Here is an 18922-nt window from a genome sequence, read left to right as displayed (position 1 = left end):
GTGAGAATGATCACAGGAGCTGAACTAATCTTCACTGGGAGAAATTTCTTCCCTTTTGTTTTATTAGGGAAATGACAAGCGGCATTTTCTTGTACTGCAGGCTCTGTAAATTTCAGGTATTGCTTTACCTAAGCTTTTTTTAAGACTTAAGTATTTTTCAACTAAATATTTGAAATTTTCAGTTCAGCTATTGCTTATTTCTCAGTGTTCACACCATGTCAAATTCAAATTCTCAAAATAATTACAGAGAAATACTTAGCAGCCTTACAAGTTTGATATCTGTTCCTTGATATTTATTCTGGTTCAAACGCAAGAGTCCCGCGAATCCATTCCCTTTTTGATTATCTAAGCCCATCCTCAGCCACCTGCTGCTTCTAATCTTACTTTTTGCTAAACTGCATCTCCCAAGAGCATCTGCAGAGAAAGATCTAGTGCGGGGCATAGTGGGAGTTGTAGTCCTAGATGAGGGTTCCCCGCCTTCGAGCCCTTGCCTCACGAACTGACTCAGGCACTACCAATTAGCTGGGGACATGTCGGTGAGGCCGTGGTCCAACCGGGAAAGCTAGTATGAGAACTGTACCCAGGGGTTGGCTAAAAGATGACATGGAGGGCGTGACTATATGTGGGGCGGGGCGATCACGGCCATTGGCCAAGAAGGCCGGAGCGGCGGGCGCGGATTGGCTGCGCTCTGGGCCAGGGTGGCCTGGGAAGGGACGAAGAAGGAACCTGAGCAGGAAGAGCGGCTGCGAGGCGGCGGCGCAGAGGCAGCGGCTGAGTCGGTCGCGGCGACGGCGAAGGCGAGGGCTCTCGACCTTCGAGAGCAGGATGCAGGTCCGCGTCGGGCTGTCGTTGCTGCTCTGCGCGGTGCTCCTGGGCTCGGCAGCCGCGACCTCGGGTCAGTATCGAGCCTCGGGCAGCAGGCCCCGAGCCACCGCCCCCCGACCGCGGTGGAGACAGGGCCACGGGGGCTCAGCGGTCTCGGGCACTCCTCGCCCTGACTGTCACTCGCTCTTGCCTTGGGCATCGGTTAGCCTGGGCCGAAGAGGGAGCTTAGGCAGCTGGACATAAGGAAGGGCTAGTCACCCTGCCCACACCTCTCCCACGCAGCAAACTTTAGGTGACTTCTGACGAATTAGGAATTAACTGGTGATTCCTGACGGCTGGGCTTAGACCCTCCAAGATTCCTCTACCTTCACGTAGGTAATGTGTGCACAGGCTCTGGGACACGCTGGGGTTTGCAGTTGACATACCTGGAGCTGTCACTTTTGTGCAGAGCAGGGTTCATCGGGACTAGGATGTTGACAGTGGAAGGATTGCTCAACACCTGATCTGTTAGTCTGGTTTGTAAAAGAAAAACCTCTGGTATAATTGTAGTCACTTGTCCCCCATCCTGGGGAAAATGTGACCTCTGCCACGGTGTCCACGGTGTTTGAGTTTGTAGATAGTGATTTTATTTATGAGTTTTGAGAAAGACTTGGTTCTTTCGAAATTAATAGAAAATAACGTTATCCTTTTCTGTAGCTGCAAAAAAGCCGTGTGCTTTTAAGTTGATTCTCCAGCTAGCTGACTTACATTACCTCTTTGCAAAGGATTTTCTTTTTTCTTTTTTTTTTTTTAATGTTTTGATCTGCCTATATCAGAAAGCTTACTGTCTTAGAAATGTTTATTTTAAACGTACTTAGAATGTTTTAGCATTAATAAACATTGACTACTGTAAGACTTTGAGATTTTAATCCGTCTCAGTTAATAAGACAGCTGTTGGGTGGCTTTACACTTTTTTCTGGAACACTGCAAAAACATAAATGTCAACTTTTTTTTTAACAACGAATTTTCCCAGATGATTATTGGAATCCCCAGGTCCTCTGTTCTAGTTGTAAATGAAAGCCATAATGTCATCCTACTTATAAAATAAAGAGAGTTAGACCAAAATCCTGTCTCCGGTGTGTTTGGAGACACCCTTTCAAAAGTGGCAAGCATATGGTAATCACTCTACTGCCAGTGTTATGCTTGAGGGCCATTCTGTTTCATTTGAAATGATAGTTTGTGTCAAAGAGCAGTTCTTTAAAGACTATACGATACTTGACTCCTGCAGAAATTCTAGCAGGTATTGTTCAAAAGAAGTATGAAGTGGAGCTGCCCATGCCTTGGATCAAGTACCTGATGGACTGAGTTCCTCTTGGGGTTTTGCTAAGAATACAGTCTTAGATCTAGAAAATACCACATACCCGTACATAAACGAGCTCTGTGATTCTTCACACTAAAGCTTGAAAATTCCAGTAATTAAATAGCATAACATGCTATGGAATTTCCATTTGCAGAGTTTAAAGAATGTTCAAACACAACAGTTTTTCCTGTGTCTTCCATGACTCTGTTGCATGTACTTTGAGCTCTGGACAGTAGAGACAGTCACCAGTTGATTTCTAAGTATTTTAGTTACTCTAAAATACTTAGCACTCAAGTGTTAAATCTTAGGGTTATATTAGTATAAGTGGAGTACAGAGTTTTAAGAAATGTCTGCTCAGATTTCTTTCACAGCCACAGCCGTGCCAAAGCATTTCTCTGGTAGAGGCATAAACTTAGCCAACTACAGTTATAAAAATGCGTGATGTGAGAGAGAAAAGGCCAGTGGACCCTGCTCATCCACAATTTCTACATCATCAGATTCAGGCATCCTTGGGGTTAAATTGTTCTATACATGCGTGGGCTTTTTATTTCCATTCTTATTTCCTAAACAATATAATAACTGATTAGCATTACCCTTCTAAGAAGGGACGGACGATATCTGTAAATAATGTTCTACTTTATATTTTGCAGTCCTTGGGTCTGGGTACCCTAGGGTTAGGACATCACGGGGTGTCCTGGAGCCCAGCATTTCTGTGTATCAAGCAGTAGCTCTACTCTACTTACTTGAAGTTCAAATTGTCATGTCTGATAGAGAGCGTTATAAATTAAAGGCTTGGATTTTTCAGCTCTCCATGCCTTGCATTCAGTTGCTTATTTTTAAACTCACTTTTGAGATTTAGATTTAAAACTTTGCTCTTAATAAAAGTCATATTTTGTTGTAATTTTGTGTTTAATATTAAGCTTATCCAAGGCAGGTTGGACTTATAACCACGTCACTGATGGTAAACATCATTTAATATGTTTAATATGTTGGCTTAGCAACATGTAAAACCATGATAGCTGTATTAAAATTGCTTTTTTTTCTTGTAAATGAATAAATTGAGAAGAGGGCATGCACACACACACACACACACACATCTCTGTAATTTTCTCAAGATAACAGTAAAGGGGTGTTCATTTTTCTCACTCAGAAACACAGGCCTTATTGGAGCTGGGAGTGTACCCTATTGGTTGCGCTCACTGGGTCTGCCTGGGTTCCAGAGACAGGGTGGGGAGAGACTGAGAGAGATTAGGAGAATGAGTGTCACAGTCTTCATTCACATTAGCTACACTGCCAGGTATTTGAGGCAAGTTGTCTTAATACATAAGTTCAGAGAGCAGCTTCTGGATTAGTGAGGATGTTTCATTTCCTGGTTTTACTTGTTCCTTATAAATAACATCATTGTGAATCAACAGACATATGTTCATATTCCCTTTTGACAGACTAAGACAATAGAGGCTGAGCAAGATTTCCATACTGAACCATGTGTGTCCAAATAAATATGTGAGAAAGCCAGGTCATAACTTTCTAAACGTCAGATTCGGGGTGACTTATGGTCAGGGATTTCCTCGGACCTGTCCATGTCAAACAAAGCAGAAGGCACGGTGGCCATTCTTCTCGCTAACCTCACTGCTCCTTGTGTTTGGAGCTGGACTAGCCTGTTTAATAGACATGACACATAGCAAAATGAGTTTGTAATGACCACTATCTTTGACAGAATAGCCATGCTCGTGTGCAGTTCTCTAAGCTGGTTTATCAAAAATAAAAATGGATCTTTTTTTTTCAAGGAAAGGAGTACAGTTAGTTAAAGTAGTTTGACAAGTAGTTGTATTTTAGATGTAATACTCATAAGTAAGGAATTTGGAACTCTATGGAATATTTTTGCATTTTTTTCTTCTTGCTTTGTATCTGTAGTTGATAAAAAAATATAATGCCTTATTCAGTCATTGCATTGTGCCTTCAACTTATGCACAATTGCAGTGTCTTTTCTTTCACTTGAAAACTATATTCAGAAGTAGTTAAAGAGTCTCTTAGCAGTAGCTTTTTAAAAAGGAGATATGTGTAAATATCAGCTGGAAAGAGAACACAGCTCCTTAAAGCTACTGCTTGGAGTAGGTTTTCCAGTTTAGTAACTGAGAAAGAATTCTTTTGTTGACCAAGTCGTCTCAGTCTGTGCTTCTAGTGTGTGAAAGAAAGCATGATGCAATGCATATGAAACCACCCTGTTGTCACAGGTCCTTTCTCCTGGAGTTCAACAACACATTTGCTCCTCCGGTGCCTCATGGACTTCTGTGTTTCACTATAATGTGTATCATTTATATTTATGTATAGGTATCAGTATATTTACTATATATTATTTACTTGCCAGCTGTCTGTGACTTAGTGATTTGCACATGCTGCTAGTCAAAAAGCTCAGTGTATAGGGACATATCCTATATGAATTCGCACAGTTGGTGCCTGCTCTATAAGCTGAGTGTTTGGTGTCTTTGTTAAACAAATTACGTTTGTACATACAACATCAATAGAAAATAGGGATGGCTTTCCATCCCTTAGCAGTGATTTACTGAGGATAGTATTTTAACCACTTAGATCTTCAGAAGGTTAGGAGGTAGCACAGTGGTTAATTCATGGACCACTACCAAATGCTATGGGCACTGTGGATGCCTTACTAACCACCTTCATCTCCAACCTTCATAAGTAAAACATTGTGAAGGTCCTCTTAAAGCAAGTGAATCTAGATAGTAGCTATATTCTACTTTTTTTTTTTAATTGGAAGCACATATGTGGCAAAACATCACTGGGAGACTTATTTTTCACAGATATGCAAAACAAGAACTGCAGTTAAGTGTACAGAGCTTAGTCTCTTATGTTACCACCATCTGAAACAAAAATAATACATTTTCCAGTAAGAAGCAGTTTTATAGAATTTCCTGGTAAATTTCTCATAGTTTAAGGACAGGGGACTAAATGTCCCATACAGGATTATATCAGAGCATTTTAAGAAAAAGAAGAAGGAAACAGAAGATTGTGTGATTATGTTGTTTCTTTACATTGGCAGGGACTACAAAAGTCAAATGCTTGTACCTGGCTTGAGTTGTTGCCTGTTTCTATAGGGGTGAGGGACAACAACCACTAAGACTAGTGGGAATGGCCAAAAAACATGGAAAGGACAATTGAGAACTGTTTCCTGAGAAAACTAAGCTACCTGTGTGCATTTGGAAGCAAGCTGTGCATAATGGCTGGGACCTTTGTTTTGTTTTGTTGTTGTTGTTTTGTTTTGTTTTGTTTTGTCTTGAAACAGGGTTTCCCTGTGTAACCAGGCTGCCCTGGAACTCATAGTTCCAGGCTGTCTTTGAACTCAGAGGTCTACTTGCTTCTGCCTCCCCAGTGCTGGATTAAAGATGTTTGTACCACCACCACCAGCTTGATTTTTTGTTTGTTCGCTTGTTTGTTTGTTTGGTTGTTTTTTTTTTTGGGGGGGGGGTTCCCTGGCTGTCCTGGAACTCACTCTGTAGACCAGGCTGGCCTCGAACTCAGAAATCCGCCTGCCTCTACCTCCCAAGTGCTGGGACTAAAGGCGTGCGCCACCACCACCTAGCTGATTTTTTTTAAAAAACATAAACTATTGATTTCTTTTTTCTGAGGTTATAATTATTTTCTGTGTATGAGTGTTTTGTTTGCATGTACATCTGTGCAGCATGTGTATTCCTGGTGCCCGTGGAGGCCAGGAAAGGGTGTCAGAGTCCTATGAACTGAAATCACAGACTGCTGTGAGCTACTGTGTGGTGCTGGGAACTGAACCTGAGTCCTCTGGGAGGACAGCTAGTGCTCTTAGCCGCTGAATCATCTACACACACACACACACACACACACACACACACACACACACACACACACACACACGGGGGGGTGGGGGCGAGGGGGCGGGGTGCGGAGAGGGAGAGGGCTGTCTAAACCCCAGCCCTCATCTGGCCTCCCTGGGCACCCACATAAACATGGCATAAACTTACACAGACACAAAGAAGCTATTGATTCAGTAAACAGCTCTCATATAAGTAACACATGACAGCTCAGTGCTACATTTGACCTGTATCTGGTTATCCCTTTAGCAAAGTAGAACACAAATTTGAGTGTATCTGTCTAAATCTATTTTTAAGCCTGCTGAACAATAATAACAAATATTATGTGTTCCTATCCTATTGTATTACTGGAACGACAAAATCCTGAAATAGCCTATGGTAACCCCAGAGCCTCAGCAGAGAAACGGAAGAGCTGAAAACCTGGAATGTGATGAGAAAACTTCATTTTTGTAAACTGAATCCGAAGGCGAGGCTGGTTTAGGGGAGTGAAAAGAGAAGGGAGCCCCTGGTTTTCCTATGTAGAAAAAGAAGGGACATTTTCCCCTTAATGTCTTATGAGATTATGGAATGTAATCAATTTTTAAATACTTCTAGGTTCATTTATTATGCAGTGGCTGGTCGTATCTGATGTGTATTTGTTCTCCCTTCGAGTTTTTCACATATAACTCCTGAAATACCTGGACTCCTGAATAGGGCACATGATTTCTTTTGTGTACTTTCTTAACATTTATAGTTCCCAAAAGTAAAAAGATAATTTATCTTAAAAATTTTTTTGCAGATGACAAAGCTAACCAGGATGAATCCTTAGATTCCAAGGTAAGTACTAAGATTTGCCCTGAACAAATTAAAGCAGGAGTTATGTACCTTAGAAAGGACATACTAATTTTGAGTAATAGAATTCAATTAAAAAGATGAAATGATACCAGTATTTTAGCTCTTTAGCCTTAAAAAAAAAATCTCTGACCTATATAAGAGCAAGTAAGCATTTCCCTAAGGAGTGCTGGCTGTTAGGGTCAGTTCCATCTTAATGTGCTGTGTGGATGATGGACATTCACATAAGAGAGCTCTATGACAGCACGCTTAGTGCCCAAAAGAAGATTGAATTTATTCCCCTTTCCCCTCAAAGTCTTATGAAGCTCAGGCTGGCCTCAAGCTCACTGTGTAGCTGAAAGTTGCCTAAAAGTTCGCATTCTCCTGTGTCCTCCCAAGTACTGACATTTTAGATGTGCACCACCCTGTCCACTTTTTTCAGTTTTTTTGTTTTTTTTTTGTTTTTCTTTAATTTTTGAGACAAGGTCTCACTATGTTGTCTTGGCTGACCTAGAACTCACTGTGTAGACCAGGTTGGCCTTGAACTTACAGAGATTCATACCTCTGCCTCCCAGATACTAGGATTAAGAGTAAGCATCACCATGCCCAATTGTAAAGTTTCTAGTCTTTTTAATTTTGAAGGCCTAACCTGTGCCATTTGTTTATGTAATGTTGTTTTTAATCAAATGAGGAAATGTGCATGCTCACAGGTTGCATTAGAATAGCTAATTCTCATATCCAAGCAGACCTGCTAGTGTGAATACTGATCTCTAGATTAGATGGAATAGAGATAAGAACAGGAAGTCCTAATACAGAATTACCAAGTAGGATGAGTACATGTAAAAGAGGGACAAAATCCAGACTGTGAGGATTACAGAAGGCTTATGGGAAGGTGACATCTGAGTTGAAGTGTCAAGCTAGTCAGGTGGTGAAGACCTGACTCTGATAAGTGCATCAGGGTCTGTAGTCAGGAGCTGAAGGAGACACCTGTAGACACTCGTCAAAGCAGTGGTCACATTGGGTTGGAGGGAGCCTTGCCTCAGCTGATGAGTAACAAATGCTTTTTTATATTCTCAGAGTTCTTTGCCCACAGATGAGTCAGTGAAGGACCACACCACCACAGGCAGAGTAGTTGCTGGCCAGATATTTGTTGATTCTGAGGAGTCAGAAGTGGAATCCCTTCTTCAGGACGAGGAAGATAGCTCCAAGACCCAGGAGGAAGTCAGCGTCACAGAAGAGATCAGCTTTTTAGACTCTCCGAATCCAAGCAGCAAAACCTACGAAGAACTAAAGAGAGTGCGGAAGCCAGGTAACTTGATGCATTGCTTGATTTTGACTCATGTAGCAAAGAGACAGTTGAAACTTTAAAACTAGGGAGTGCAGACAAATGCTAGCAGAAGCTGGTCTTGCTGATCGTTAGCCACATAGGAGGTGCAGAGTGTAGTTGTACAGCATTTTCAAGGCTTTAGTAAATCATACTCACTGTGCCTATTTGGTGTCACACGGCCTGAATTGAATTCATAGATAAAATTGCATTTATTTTTTTATGAATATCCTGGCTTTTTTGCATACTAGCATGTAAATTCCTTTGAAAAAAAATTAATATGTCATGGTGGGACAAAAAGGAAAAAAACAGGGACTTCCGGTGTGGTTGCAGAGTTGTTTTAGGAGTTCACCACCTTTCCATCCTCTGTAACTTTGCAGTCTTCCTAGGTAATCTGATTTAGGTTTAACCTTCTCTCATAGAAACATTCCTGAACATCCTCTTCTAACTTGCACTTGCTTCACAGCTTCACATTGAAAGCTGCTCTTTCCTAATACGCAGTGTGTTAAATGTCCTTTTAAGTTTGGTAACATGTCCACTCTGCCTTCACCTACCATTTTGTCATTTAGTTTATTACTTCATGGATGAGCATAGCAGCGCTTACTACATCACCAGCCACTGTCAGGATTCAAACCCAGTTAAAAGTATGCCATACTTATCAATAGAAAAATCATTTCTTAAAAAGTAAAAATTCTTCAGTACATCAACTAAAATGAATGGTTGACAGCATCCTGGAGAAAATTCTGACAGGCTTCTTACCAGGTGCATGTGTACAGTATGAAGTTCTTTGCTTTATTTTTGAACATTGATAAGAGTATAGAGAAAAGAAACAAATGCAGGTAATTTTCTTACAGTCACCAGCTGGTGAGTGTTTTCCCAGACCGCAAGCAAGCAGTTCTGCAGTGGATTTTACACTCGATGCTGCCTGGCGTCCTCTTATTTACCTCGGTTCCATCACACTGCCTGGAGATAGCATCAGATCCCCCGGGTCAAGTGCTCAGTCCCATAGGACTGCCACCTGCCCCATTCACATACCAGTTACAAGTCTCAGTTGCCTGTGCTTCTGACAGTCCGTGTAAGCCAAAGTTCCCAGGACATCATCCTTGCGTTCAATTAATTAGTTAGAGCAGCTTACAAAAGTCAGGAATAAACGTGTGCGTATCCATCTTGTAAAGTGTGTTACGGAAGACCGGTGAACAGTGAGACAGGACACGTGTAGACTGAGGTAGAGGGGAAGCAGAGCTGCCACAGCCCTCTGGGTCCACCACCCTCTAGGAGCCCCCATCCTCTGAGCCGATGAGACCCTCTTGGAACTCAGTCTTGGGATTTGTATGAAGCTTCATTGTGTAAGCATCACGGATGTGTCGCCTGAACCCTCCGCTCCTCTGATGCAGTGGAGGGTCACTTCCATTGCTTCAACCCTTTAACCTTTAACATGTTTGACGGCAGATCTGTCACAAGCATGTTTAAATGGGATATTTGTCAAGTCATCTCTCTTTTTCTTAGGCCAGTGAAAGAACAGAACAAATTAGGATTCTCTCTAGGATGTATCTACTAGGGATTTAAAATAGTGTTTTAACTGTCTCTTACATAATTTTCTGTGAGTGGTTGTACCAACAACTTTATAACTATTTACATTTGCCTGTTCAACTTGTTTTAGTTTTCAGTAATGATTTGGATTGATTTTTCATTTATTCATAATACATGAAACTTTATATACTTATGCATATTAATGTGTAATATATATTGCATGGGATTGCATGGCTTTGTGTGTTCCATTCCAATCCATACATTAGAATGAGATTCCCTGACAGTCCCTTCTAAATTAATCCTTCTGTCAGCTTCTGGTTCATGTTGCTGTTGTATTAATCTTCCTAAAATTCACACTTGACCCTCTTGCTCCCTCATTTACAGCTGCTCGCTCCCATGTGCCTTCTGCAATGAAGCACACACTTCACACTTCTTAGCCTGATTCACAGAATCTGGCATGTCAGCAGCTCTTCTGTAATCTCATCTCCTGCGGCCCTCCCTGGAACATCCTTTTTCAGAAAGTTCCCCAAGTGTGCTGCTCAGTTTGTGTCATGGGCCTTCTACAGGTTACCCTCACAGATTAAATGTCCTGTCTGTCCCCTGAACAAACCTGACTACAAATGTCTGCTCTTCTTCCAACTGCCCTATTTGCAGAAACCCATGCACCATGCAGGGTAAGAGCCTCCTTCTGGCTCAGACTTTCAGTCTCTCCTTAAAATCAGTCCCTGGCAGCAGGCAGGCAGGCAGACAGACAGCAGGCAGGCAGGCAGGCAGGCAGCAGGCAGACAGACAGCAGGTAGACAGACAGACAGCAGGCAGGCAAGCAGGCAGGCAGACAGACAGACAGACAGATGGACAGCAGGCAGGCAGGCAGCAGACAGACAGACAGCAGGCAGGCAGGCAGACAGACAGACGGACAGCAGGCAGGCAGACAGACAGACGGACAGCAGGCAGACAGACAGACAGACAGACAGCAGGCAGGCATACAGACAGACAGCAGGCAGGCAGGCAGGCAGACAGACAGACAGATAGACAGCAGGCAGGCAGACAGACAGACAGACAGCAGGCAGGCAGGCAGGAAGGGCCAACTCTCTGCTCAGTCTCGCAGGTGCCTGTCATCTTTAGAATCCAAACTCGTCAGCTTTATTGTTGATCTTCCTTCCAGCTTCCTCTTCGGCTGTTCCCATCTTCCACAGAACTCCAGCCATACTTGCCTTCCTACTACTCCTGAATGGTTCGTGCTGTGTTAGCGAGACCACAGCCCTGAGGTCAGCAGTTTACCAGGAAGAATCTAAGGACTTACCGCATAGTTGTATTCATAACTATTCTTTAATAGACTAATTTTATATGTACACATACATGCACACATACACACACCACTCATAAACCTGTGGCATACCCTTGCCTCTCCCAAGTGCCTTCCTCCTTAAGTTTCTATTTTAACAGGTTTTTTTGTTTTTTTTTTTAATTTACCTGGTTCAAACCATCAGTTGAACACAGTGTTACTGGGTCTAGTAGGTTGAAGTAGACCTAACGGCCTTCCAGAGCTGAAGTAGGGTTATGAGAAGTTCCATCCCACATGGCACACATGATAACCCTGGAAACAAAAACCTAACAGTTGTTGGATATAATGTGACCTTCTACCATGGGTGGCTTGTCTTAGACTTCCTAGTCTGGTCCCTGATTTCCGAGGACTTGCTAGTAGGTTTCATGTGTTTGTGCTGTCCATAACTCAGTCTATCTCCCCATGAGTCTGTGAGGGATCTGCAGGAAGGCTCTGTGGAAACTGAAAGCCTGGGTCATCTACTGTCTTCCCTGGCTAGCCTGTCTTTAGGACACAGTACAGCTTCTAGAACCAGTTTCTGAAGGTAATGAATGCCCTTTGCTCTTTCTTGCCTCTTCCATGCAGGAGTTTCAGCTTGTTTTGCTCAGTTGTTAAAAAATCAATAATTCCATTCAGAAATCATAAATATACACTTTTCCCCATCCCTAGTTTTATCTATATCATTTGTCTAGAGGAGTTATATGGAAGAAGTGCAGAACAGTTTCACAGAAACACATTTTTGTGTAACTTTATTTGTGCACAGAAACTGAACACAATAAAATCCTGACTTTTCAAATGCTTTGAAGATAAATTCATAAGTTCTCTTACACTTTCACTCTGCTCATTCTTCACTCATCAGTCAGTTCGAGGAGAGATTGTGAGGGCTCAGACGTCCCTGAGCCATGCAGAACAGGAAGTGGGTGGAGGACACTGAGCCAGGTCACCAGTCTGTCGCTGTGCACTGCAGCTGATGGGGAGAGCAGCACAAGGCCAGCAGCAGTGAGACCTGCCCAGCAGGAATCAGACTGTCCTGCCTACAGTGAGCAGAGGACCATGGTCTCTGCACTGTGCCTTCGCCAGACTTGCCAGGGTCACAGTGCTACCTGTATCTGATATGGACAGCCACTCAGCAACTGAATTTTGGTGGGTCTCAGCACAGAATGAGCCCATCCCTGGGGGCATATGGATGTGGCCACTTAGGCCAGCTAACATCCAAAATCGGGACTTTTTTCACAGTTGCAGGGCCCCTAAGCAGTGTCCTAAATGTGTGAGGCTGTGGGAGCCTCGGTGCTGTTCACTGAGCTCATTCCTGCATCAGAAGGGGCACAGTTCCCACTGGGACTGAAAGCCTATCCTAGGCAGTGTTAGCTTTTGGCTCAGAATCAAGTCCAGGCAATTAAGGTCTGTAAAGTCAGGGCTCAAAAGAAGGCCAGATGATAACAACAAGAGAAGCAAGGTGCTTCAGGGCCAGGGAGCTGAATAAGCCAGGCTTTCCTAAGTCCTTTATGTCTAGTCAGTCTTTAGTCTTAACTGAACTACCCAAATATCTTCTAGTTGGAAAATCATCTGCTTTTAAGAAATCAGATTTTGGGGGGACTGGAGAGGTGGCTTAGCAATTAAGAGCACCAACTGCTCTTCTGAAGGTCCTGAGTTCAAATCCCAGCAACCACATGGTGCCTCACAATCATCCAGAATGAGATCTGACACCCTCTTCTGGAGTGTCTGAAGACAGCTACAGTGTACTTATATATAATAAATAAATATTGGAAGGAAGGAAAGAAGGAAGGAAGGGAGGGAGGGAGGGAGGAAGAGAGAGAGGGAAAGAGAGAGGGAGAGAGAAAGAAAGAAATCAGACTTTGACTGGCTCTGATGACATGCTTTTAATCCCATCACTCTGGAGGCAGAGGCAGGACTGGCCTATATAGCGAGCTCTAGGCTAGCCAAGGCTATGTAGTGAGATCCTATCACCAAAAAAGGGAGGGAGGGAGAGAGGGAGGAAGGAGTCAGTGAGACTTCAGCTTTTACAAGAGTGAATTAGCAGCCAAACCCTGTTTTTTAAACTCTAAAAGAATATCACCGTCTATAGACCACCTCTAAGTTCCCCTTAAGCAGACTAATCCACATTTTCCATAATAGAAAAGATCAGATACTGAGATGTGTTACATTTCCAGTGCTTCATGCTTAAATTCCAGCCTGTGCTGCTAGAGAAGCCAAGGCAGTTGTGTGTCAGTAAGTCTTCCCTCAGGTTGCCTGGACCAGGGCACTACCTCTTACGGAACCATGAGTGCTGAGTATTCTGTGAACGTTTTTACCTCATATCTAAGGTGTACTAACCACACAGGACAAACCCACTAAAATCCCCTTTTCCACTCTTACCCTCACTGCTATTTGTTCAGACCCTGAGTCCTGAATTCAGCATTTGTTGTATTGCCTCAGAGCAGCCAGAGATGACCCAGCTGCTGCAGCCATGATGGCAGTCAGCTGAAGATTGCCTGTACCCATTTCGTCCTCTGACTTATGGCCATTTTTCTTCAGCCCTGGGATGTAAATAATCATTGGTCCTATCCCCCACACGTGTACACACTCTTTTAGAGGAGAGAGTAATGTAAAATTTAACATCTTTGGTCTTGTCTGGAGAATGTTAAGGCCTCCTCAAAGGACAGATAAAAACAAAAACTATCCATACCAACCAAACTACTATCATTTTCCCATTCCATAGACAGTAAGTCCAGGAGCAGCCAGGGATTCACGCCCACTCTCCTAGAGTTAAACCTCTTATTTTCAGCTCCACAGGTGGTAACTTTCTCATGCACACAGAGCCTCAGCTGCTACCCTTGTGGCTCTGTAACCGACTGTGCACCAAGCCTATCATGCCTTGCCCCTTCCTCCCCTTCCCTAGCAGTGCTTCCCAGAGTGTCCTGATCATTCATTCTAGTAAATCCCACGTGCGGGTCATCAGGGTACCCAAGGCTATCCCAAGGTGAAATCAGTGAAGGAAAGGTACATGTGGCAGTAGAGGAAACAAGCTCCTAAGGCCCTCTTCCAGGAGTGTCACATCACTCGGCAGTTAAAAGCAAATACTGCACTTACAGACTACTAAGTTCAGGTCCCAGCACCTTGGTCAGGCAGCTTACAACTGCCTGTAACTCCGTCTTTCTTCTAGTCTCAGTCAGCACTGCACTCCATGCACGTCACACACGTGCACGTGCACACACTTAAAAATGAACTGGGGCACACAGGCAGACATAATATATAAGCAAAAAATTTAATTTATTTATCATTTTGGCCAAAACTGAGAAGAAATTCTCAGTCTGTCAACACCTAAACAAAGTTACAAGTTATAGAAAATGCAGAAAAAAATGCAACCAGTGTATATATGTAGATTTAGTCAATGTGTCTCAGTTATTTGAACTGGAAGATAAGGCTTAACCCCTGGGAGCTGGGCCAGAGTTTGAGGGAACTAGTCATTTATATTGTATACAATATTTGCTGTGGGGAGTTGGAGCTGAAAAACACTTTTTGCCTAAATTTTTCAAAGCCTCATTTCTATATAGGATTCACTTGACACCTCGAAACTCCCATACACAGAGTATTTTGGAATGGCATGTGAGATGCTGCCCACAGGGAAGCTCGTGTGAGACCTAGTGCCTGATGTATTGAATGAGAACTAGCCATTTATTCACCTCGGCCTAGCATGTACCAAAACTATAGACTCCCTGGAGGAAAACAGTGTTGAGCATAAACCACATCATACAAACAAAGGAGTCACATGTGTTTGGGTCAGGGGAACTTGCTTTTCCTGTTTGCAATGAAAAGGAAAAGCTCAAAATTTCTATAAAGCTTCCTTGACTCTTGGAGAAAAGGAGTTTGAAGCAATAGGCAAAGATGATTAATTATTTTTTCACATTTGCATACTGTCCAGTTGTTTTAATTATGTCATATAAAAACATATTTTCCTTACAGTAAAATAAAAAATACAAAGAACAATAATTCAGTAGGATAACCAACACCTTGATCTTTCAGCTGGCATAAACAAGTTCAGAGAAAGCAAGTTGCTGGGTGATAGCAAGTGTTTCTGCTTCTTTCTTACTCTGGGGATGCCAGGGAAGGACCCTTCATCTAATGGAGGATTAAGAAGACACAGGCAGTGGCTTCCAGCAGGCCCCAACTTTGATGGAAAGGTCTTCATTGCTGTTGAATCAAAATATTATTCTCCGTCCAAGGGAGTAAGAAGGTTTATTCTGAGTCAGGTATTAGTGACCAGTGTCTGGAAGCATTGATTGTCCCAATGTATAAGCAACTACATGAAGTTTTATAGTCATAGAAAAAAAGAAAACCATAAATCAATCCTTTTTTTTTAGCCAAATGTATTGATGGGGATGTCAGGTTAGAAGAGTTAAAACAAAATGAGGAGATATATTACAGGTTTAGATGCTATCTGATGACATTTGTAGCTTTTGAGTTGGTAGAGACTAATGTTCTGCTAAATTTATGCATGCCAAAGGTTTTATCTAACAGTTGGAAGGATGTTATGTCAGACACAAGTGAATGAATGCTAAAGGGCTATGTAGGGGACTAAGGTTAACCCAGGATGACCTGACATTGGACCTGGAATATTCCAGCCCCCCATAGTCATAGATTTCCTTAATTCTCAAATCAAGGTATTGACTTTTATTATTCATATACTTAGTAGAAAAAGGAATGTGGTAAATAGGTTAGAGCAGTGGTTTCTAACCTTCCTAATGCTGCAACCCTTTAATTCAGTTCCTCATGTTGTGGCAACCCCAACCATAAATAATTTTCATTGTTACTTCCTAACTAATATTGCTACACTATGAGTTGTAATATAAATGAATATCTGAATACTACCCCCGTGAAAGTGTCATTGGAGCCCCAAAGGGGTCACAACCACAGGTTGAGAACCACTTGGTTAGAACCATATGAAAAGAAAATGTGGGTAAGTGCATGCAAACACTAGTACGGATGGCAGCTGTATCTGTGTGACTCCCCTGTCCTCACACAGCCTGGGCATACTTGAAGCCTCTGAGCAGCAGGAGCAGTAGCTCCTGCAGAGGTGTCCTTGCATCCATTTCAGCTGTAGGACAAGTGGCATCTATCTGATGCGACCATTTGAAACATTTTGTCTCTATTAGCTTACTGAAAGTAATTTTACAATTAGTGTCTTAGGATGTAGCTTTTATTTAAACTGGAAAGAAAGGAGGGATGCTTTCTATCCTTTTAGAGAAAGGGTGTTAGCAATAATAGCAACTGTCAGTTCTTGAACTTATTATCTGACATGACAGGGGCCATATTAAATAGTCTAGCCAGAGCTACCTGTGGGGGAAAAAGCTAATAAAACCCTCAGTATATATGATAAGTACCATAATAAAATGTGTTACACAGAGGAATACGTAAATGATTAATTTTGCCTGGGGAAGCATTATCCCAGTAGATAATTGAAGTTGATGTTCTCAATTCAGAAAAAGGAACAGAGATGGTTCCCTTATATCTGCCATGGTTTTGTTCGCCCCTTAGACAAGAGTTTGGGGAGCTCTTTGGTTGCACTTGTTTTGCTTCACTTTGCTTTGCTTTTTGAGACTCTGTAGCCCAGGCTAGCCTCTAACTCATTGCAGCCTTCACAGTAAACTTTGACCACCGTGCTGCTTTTATCTTAAGAACTCAAAGTCTATACTAGATGCTTTTGAGTATATAGCCAGGCTCATTAAGTGGACTTGACCTCAAGTCGTCTCCAATCAAAACAGCTCTGACTGTCTTCCAGCTCCCATGATAAACGGTGCAGTGTGGCTCTTTACATTCAGAGTTTGATAGCTGAAGTTCAACACAGTTGAATAGTAAATTACCGAATCAGAGCCATCTGTGGCTGCCTGCAGCCACTCATACGAATGGGTCGTCTGGAATGGGGGTCAAGGGGCCTGAATAATTAAGGGTACCGGAAATGCAGGAAGGGTTTGAAAAAATTAGACCAACACAAGGTGTGCTTTCAGTCTGCCATCATTCATTGAATTCTCCTTGTTACAAGCAAACAGGTTGATAGGTAAAGCAAAACCCCTCCCCCAAGTTCGCCAGCAACTTGGCCCAATCAGCAGCTTCATCTTCAGTCTCGGGAGGTAAATTACCAAGGTGTTCATATTTAGACTTTTGTTTTCTTTTCCAGTTTTGACTGCCATTGAAGGTACGGCGCACGGGGAGCCCTGCCACTTCCCTTTCCTTTTCCTGGATAAGGAATATGATGAGTGCACCTCAGACGGGAGGGAAGATGGCAGACTGTGGTGTGCCACAACCTATGACTACAAGACAGATGAGAAGTGGGGCTTCTGCGAAAGTGCGTATTGGTCAAGTGGGGGCACGCCCTGGTGCTTTAGTCTAGGGCAGCATTTAGAAGACATTTTCTAGCTGTCCTCATCCACATGGACCAGTGTTATTGACAGGGAAGACTTAAGGGCTGTAAGCATGTGATACATTTATTTCAGGCTGTCACTCAGCCTTGGCACTTTAGGTCTCATTGATTCACAGATAGTTCTATAAACCCTTGAGGCAAGCTGTTGAACTAGTTATTACAAAAACATTTTGTCAATAATGGAAGGACTGTGATGGTGAAGGTTAATAGTAATTAAAAGAAACCAAAAGCTACCTTAACTTAAATACTTAGAGTGAAATATGCTATGCATGTGTAACGTTTGACATACGTCTTTTTAGCCACCTGTGTGTAAATGCTGCCCTCTGCTGGGAAGCTTTGTTTAGGGGCATATAGCAGTGTAATACCAGATACCATTTCTAATATCACAGCATCCCTAGAAGACAGCATCAAATATAGGCCATCTCTAGATGCAGGCCAGCATGATTAGTTTAATATGTCAGGTTTTTATTTATTACAAAAAGAAGAATCACTTCTATATGTAAATAAATACTGATTCTACTGTCTTATGATGAGTTCTGTATTGTTTGAAGTCTTCCATTAAAGTAGCAAAATCGTCTTTTAAAAATTCACAACAGTTCTATAGGTTTTTCAGTGTTACATTTAACAAGGAAGAAAAAAATAGTGAGCTACAGCTTGATTGATAAAGTACTTGCTTGTCATGCACAGAACCCTAGGATTGGTCCCCAGCACCACATACACTGGGGGTGGTGGCACATGCCTTAATCTTAGCACTCGGAACACAGGAGCAAAAGTTCAATGACATCCTTGATTACATAGGGGATCTGAAGCCAGCCTGGGCAACATGAAACCCTATTTCAAAAAAAAACAAAAACAAAAAACAAAAAATTAATATACTTGAACATTGCACACTGAATTAGATCTATGTTTAATAAAAGTCAGGTTTTAAGGTTTTAATTGTATAATTAAATACTTTTCTAAATGTACAACTTGTGACCTTTGAGTATTATGGTAGTTTTCTGTTTATTCTTCTCTAATAGTTTTTTGTTACTATTTTAGCTGAATTTAGTATTTAGTTTGAAATTTTAGTTGAACTGTATTTTGAGAAGTCACCTTTACTAGCACAAAAACACCTTCAAAAGCAGCCTGATCTTGCTTTTGTGAAAGAAGGTGACTTTGTGGTTTTTACAAGTCTTTTGTCAGCATGGGACACATGTCAGCTGATTTTAGAGTCAATTTTACAAGTAGTAAAAGATCCTTCTCTGTGTGAATTCCTGGGTGACATGGTGGGTGAGCTTGATACAGACAACTGAGATCATTCAATGTGTGTGTCGTTTCATTGTCAGCTGAAGAAGATGCTGCCAAAAGACGACAGATGCAGGAAGCCGACATGATCTATCAGACCGGGATGAAGATACTGAATGGAAGCAATAGGAAGAGCCAAAAGAGAGAGTAGGTCCCCCCAGCCCATGCCCCTCTCAGCCCATGCCCCCCCCAGCCCATGCCACTCCCA

General features: G+C 42.3%; 1 protein-coding gene across 2 annotated transcripts in view; it reads left to right on the top strand.

Annotated features, from left to right (window-relative positions):
* The first annotated feature begins 701 nt into the window (after window positions 1–701).
* Window positions 702–18922, top strand: part of Sel1l (SEL1L adaptor subunit of ERAD E3 ubiquitin ligase) — a 42233-nt gene continuing 24012 nt past the window's right edge. The window contains exons 1-5 of one of the 2 annotated variants that reach the window (XM_031355433.1): window positions 702–895; window positions 6803–6840; window positions 7912–8143; window positions 17188–17355; window positions 18756–18861. In XM_031355433.1, coding sequence (XP_031211293.1) covers window positions 826–895; window positions 6803–6840; window positions 7912–8143; window positions 17188–17355; window positions 18756–18861 — 614 coding nt within the window. In that variant the 5' untranslated portion in view covers window positions 702–825. The remainder of the gene's footprint in view (window positions 896–6802; window positions 6841–7911; window positions 8144–17187; window positions 17356–18755; window positions 18862–18922) is intronic. The other variant, XM_031355432.1, reaches the window with a different exon arrangement.

The sequence above is a fragment of the Mastomys coucha genome, unplaced genomic scaffold (assembly GCF_008632895.1).
Source record: "Mastomys coucha isolate ucsf_1 unplaced genomic scaffold, UCSF_Mcou_1 pScaffold6, whole genome shotgun sequence".
In the NCBI taxonomy this organism is placed as follows: Eukaryota; Metazoa; Chordata; class Mammalia; order Rodentia; family Muridae; genus Mastomys; species Mastomys coucha.
Note: the sequence above shows the minus strand (reverse complement) of the source record. Positions and strands in the feature narration are given on the sequence as shown.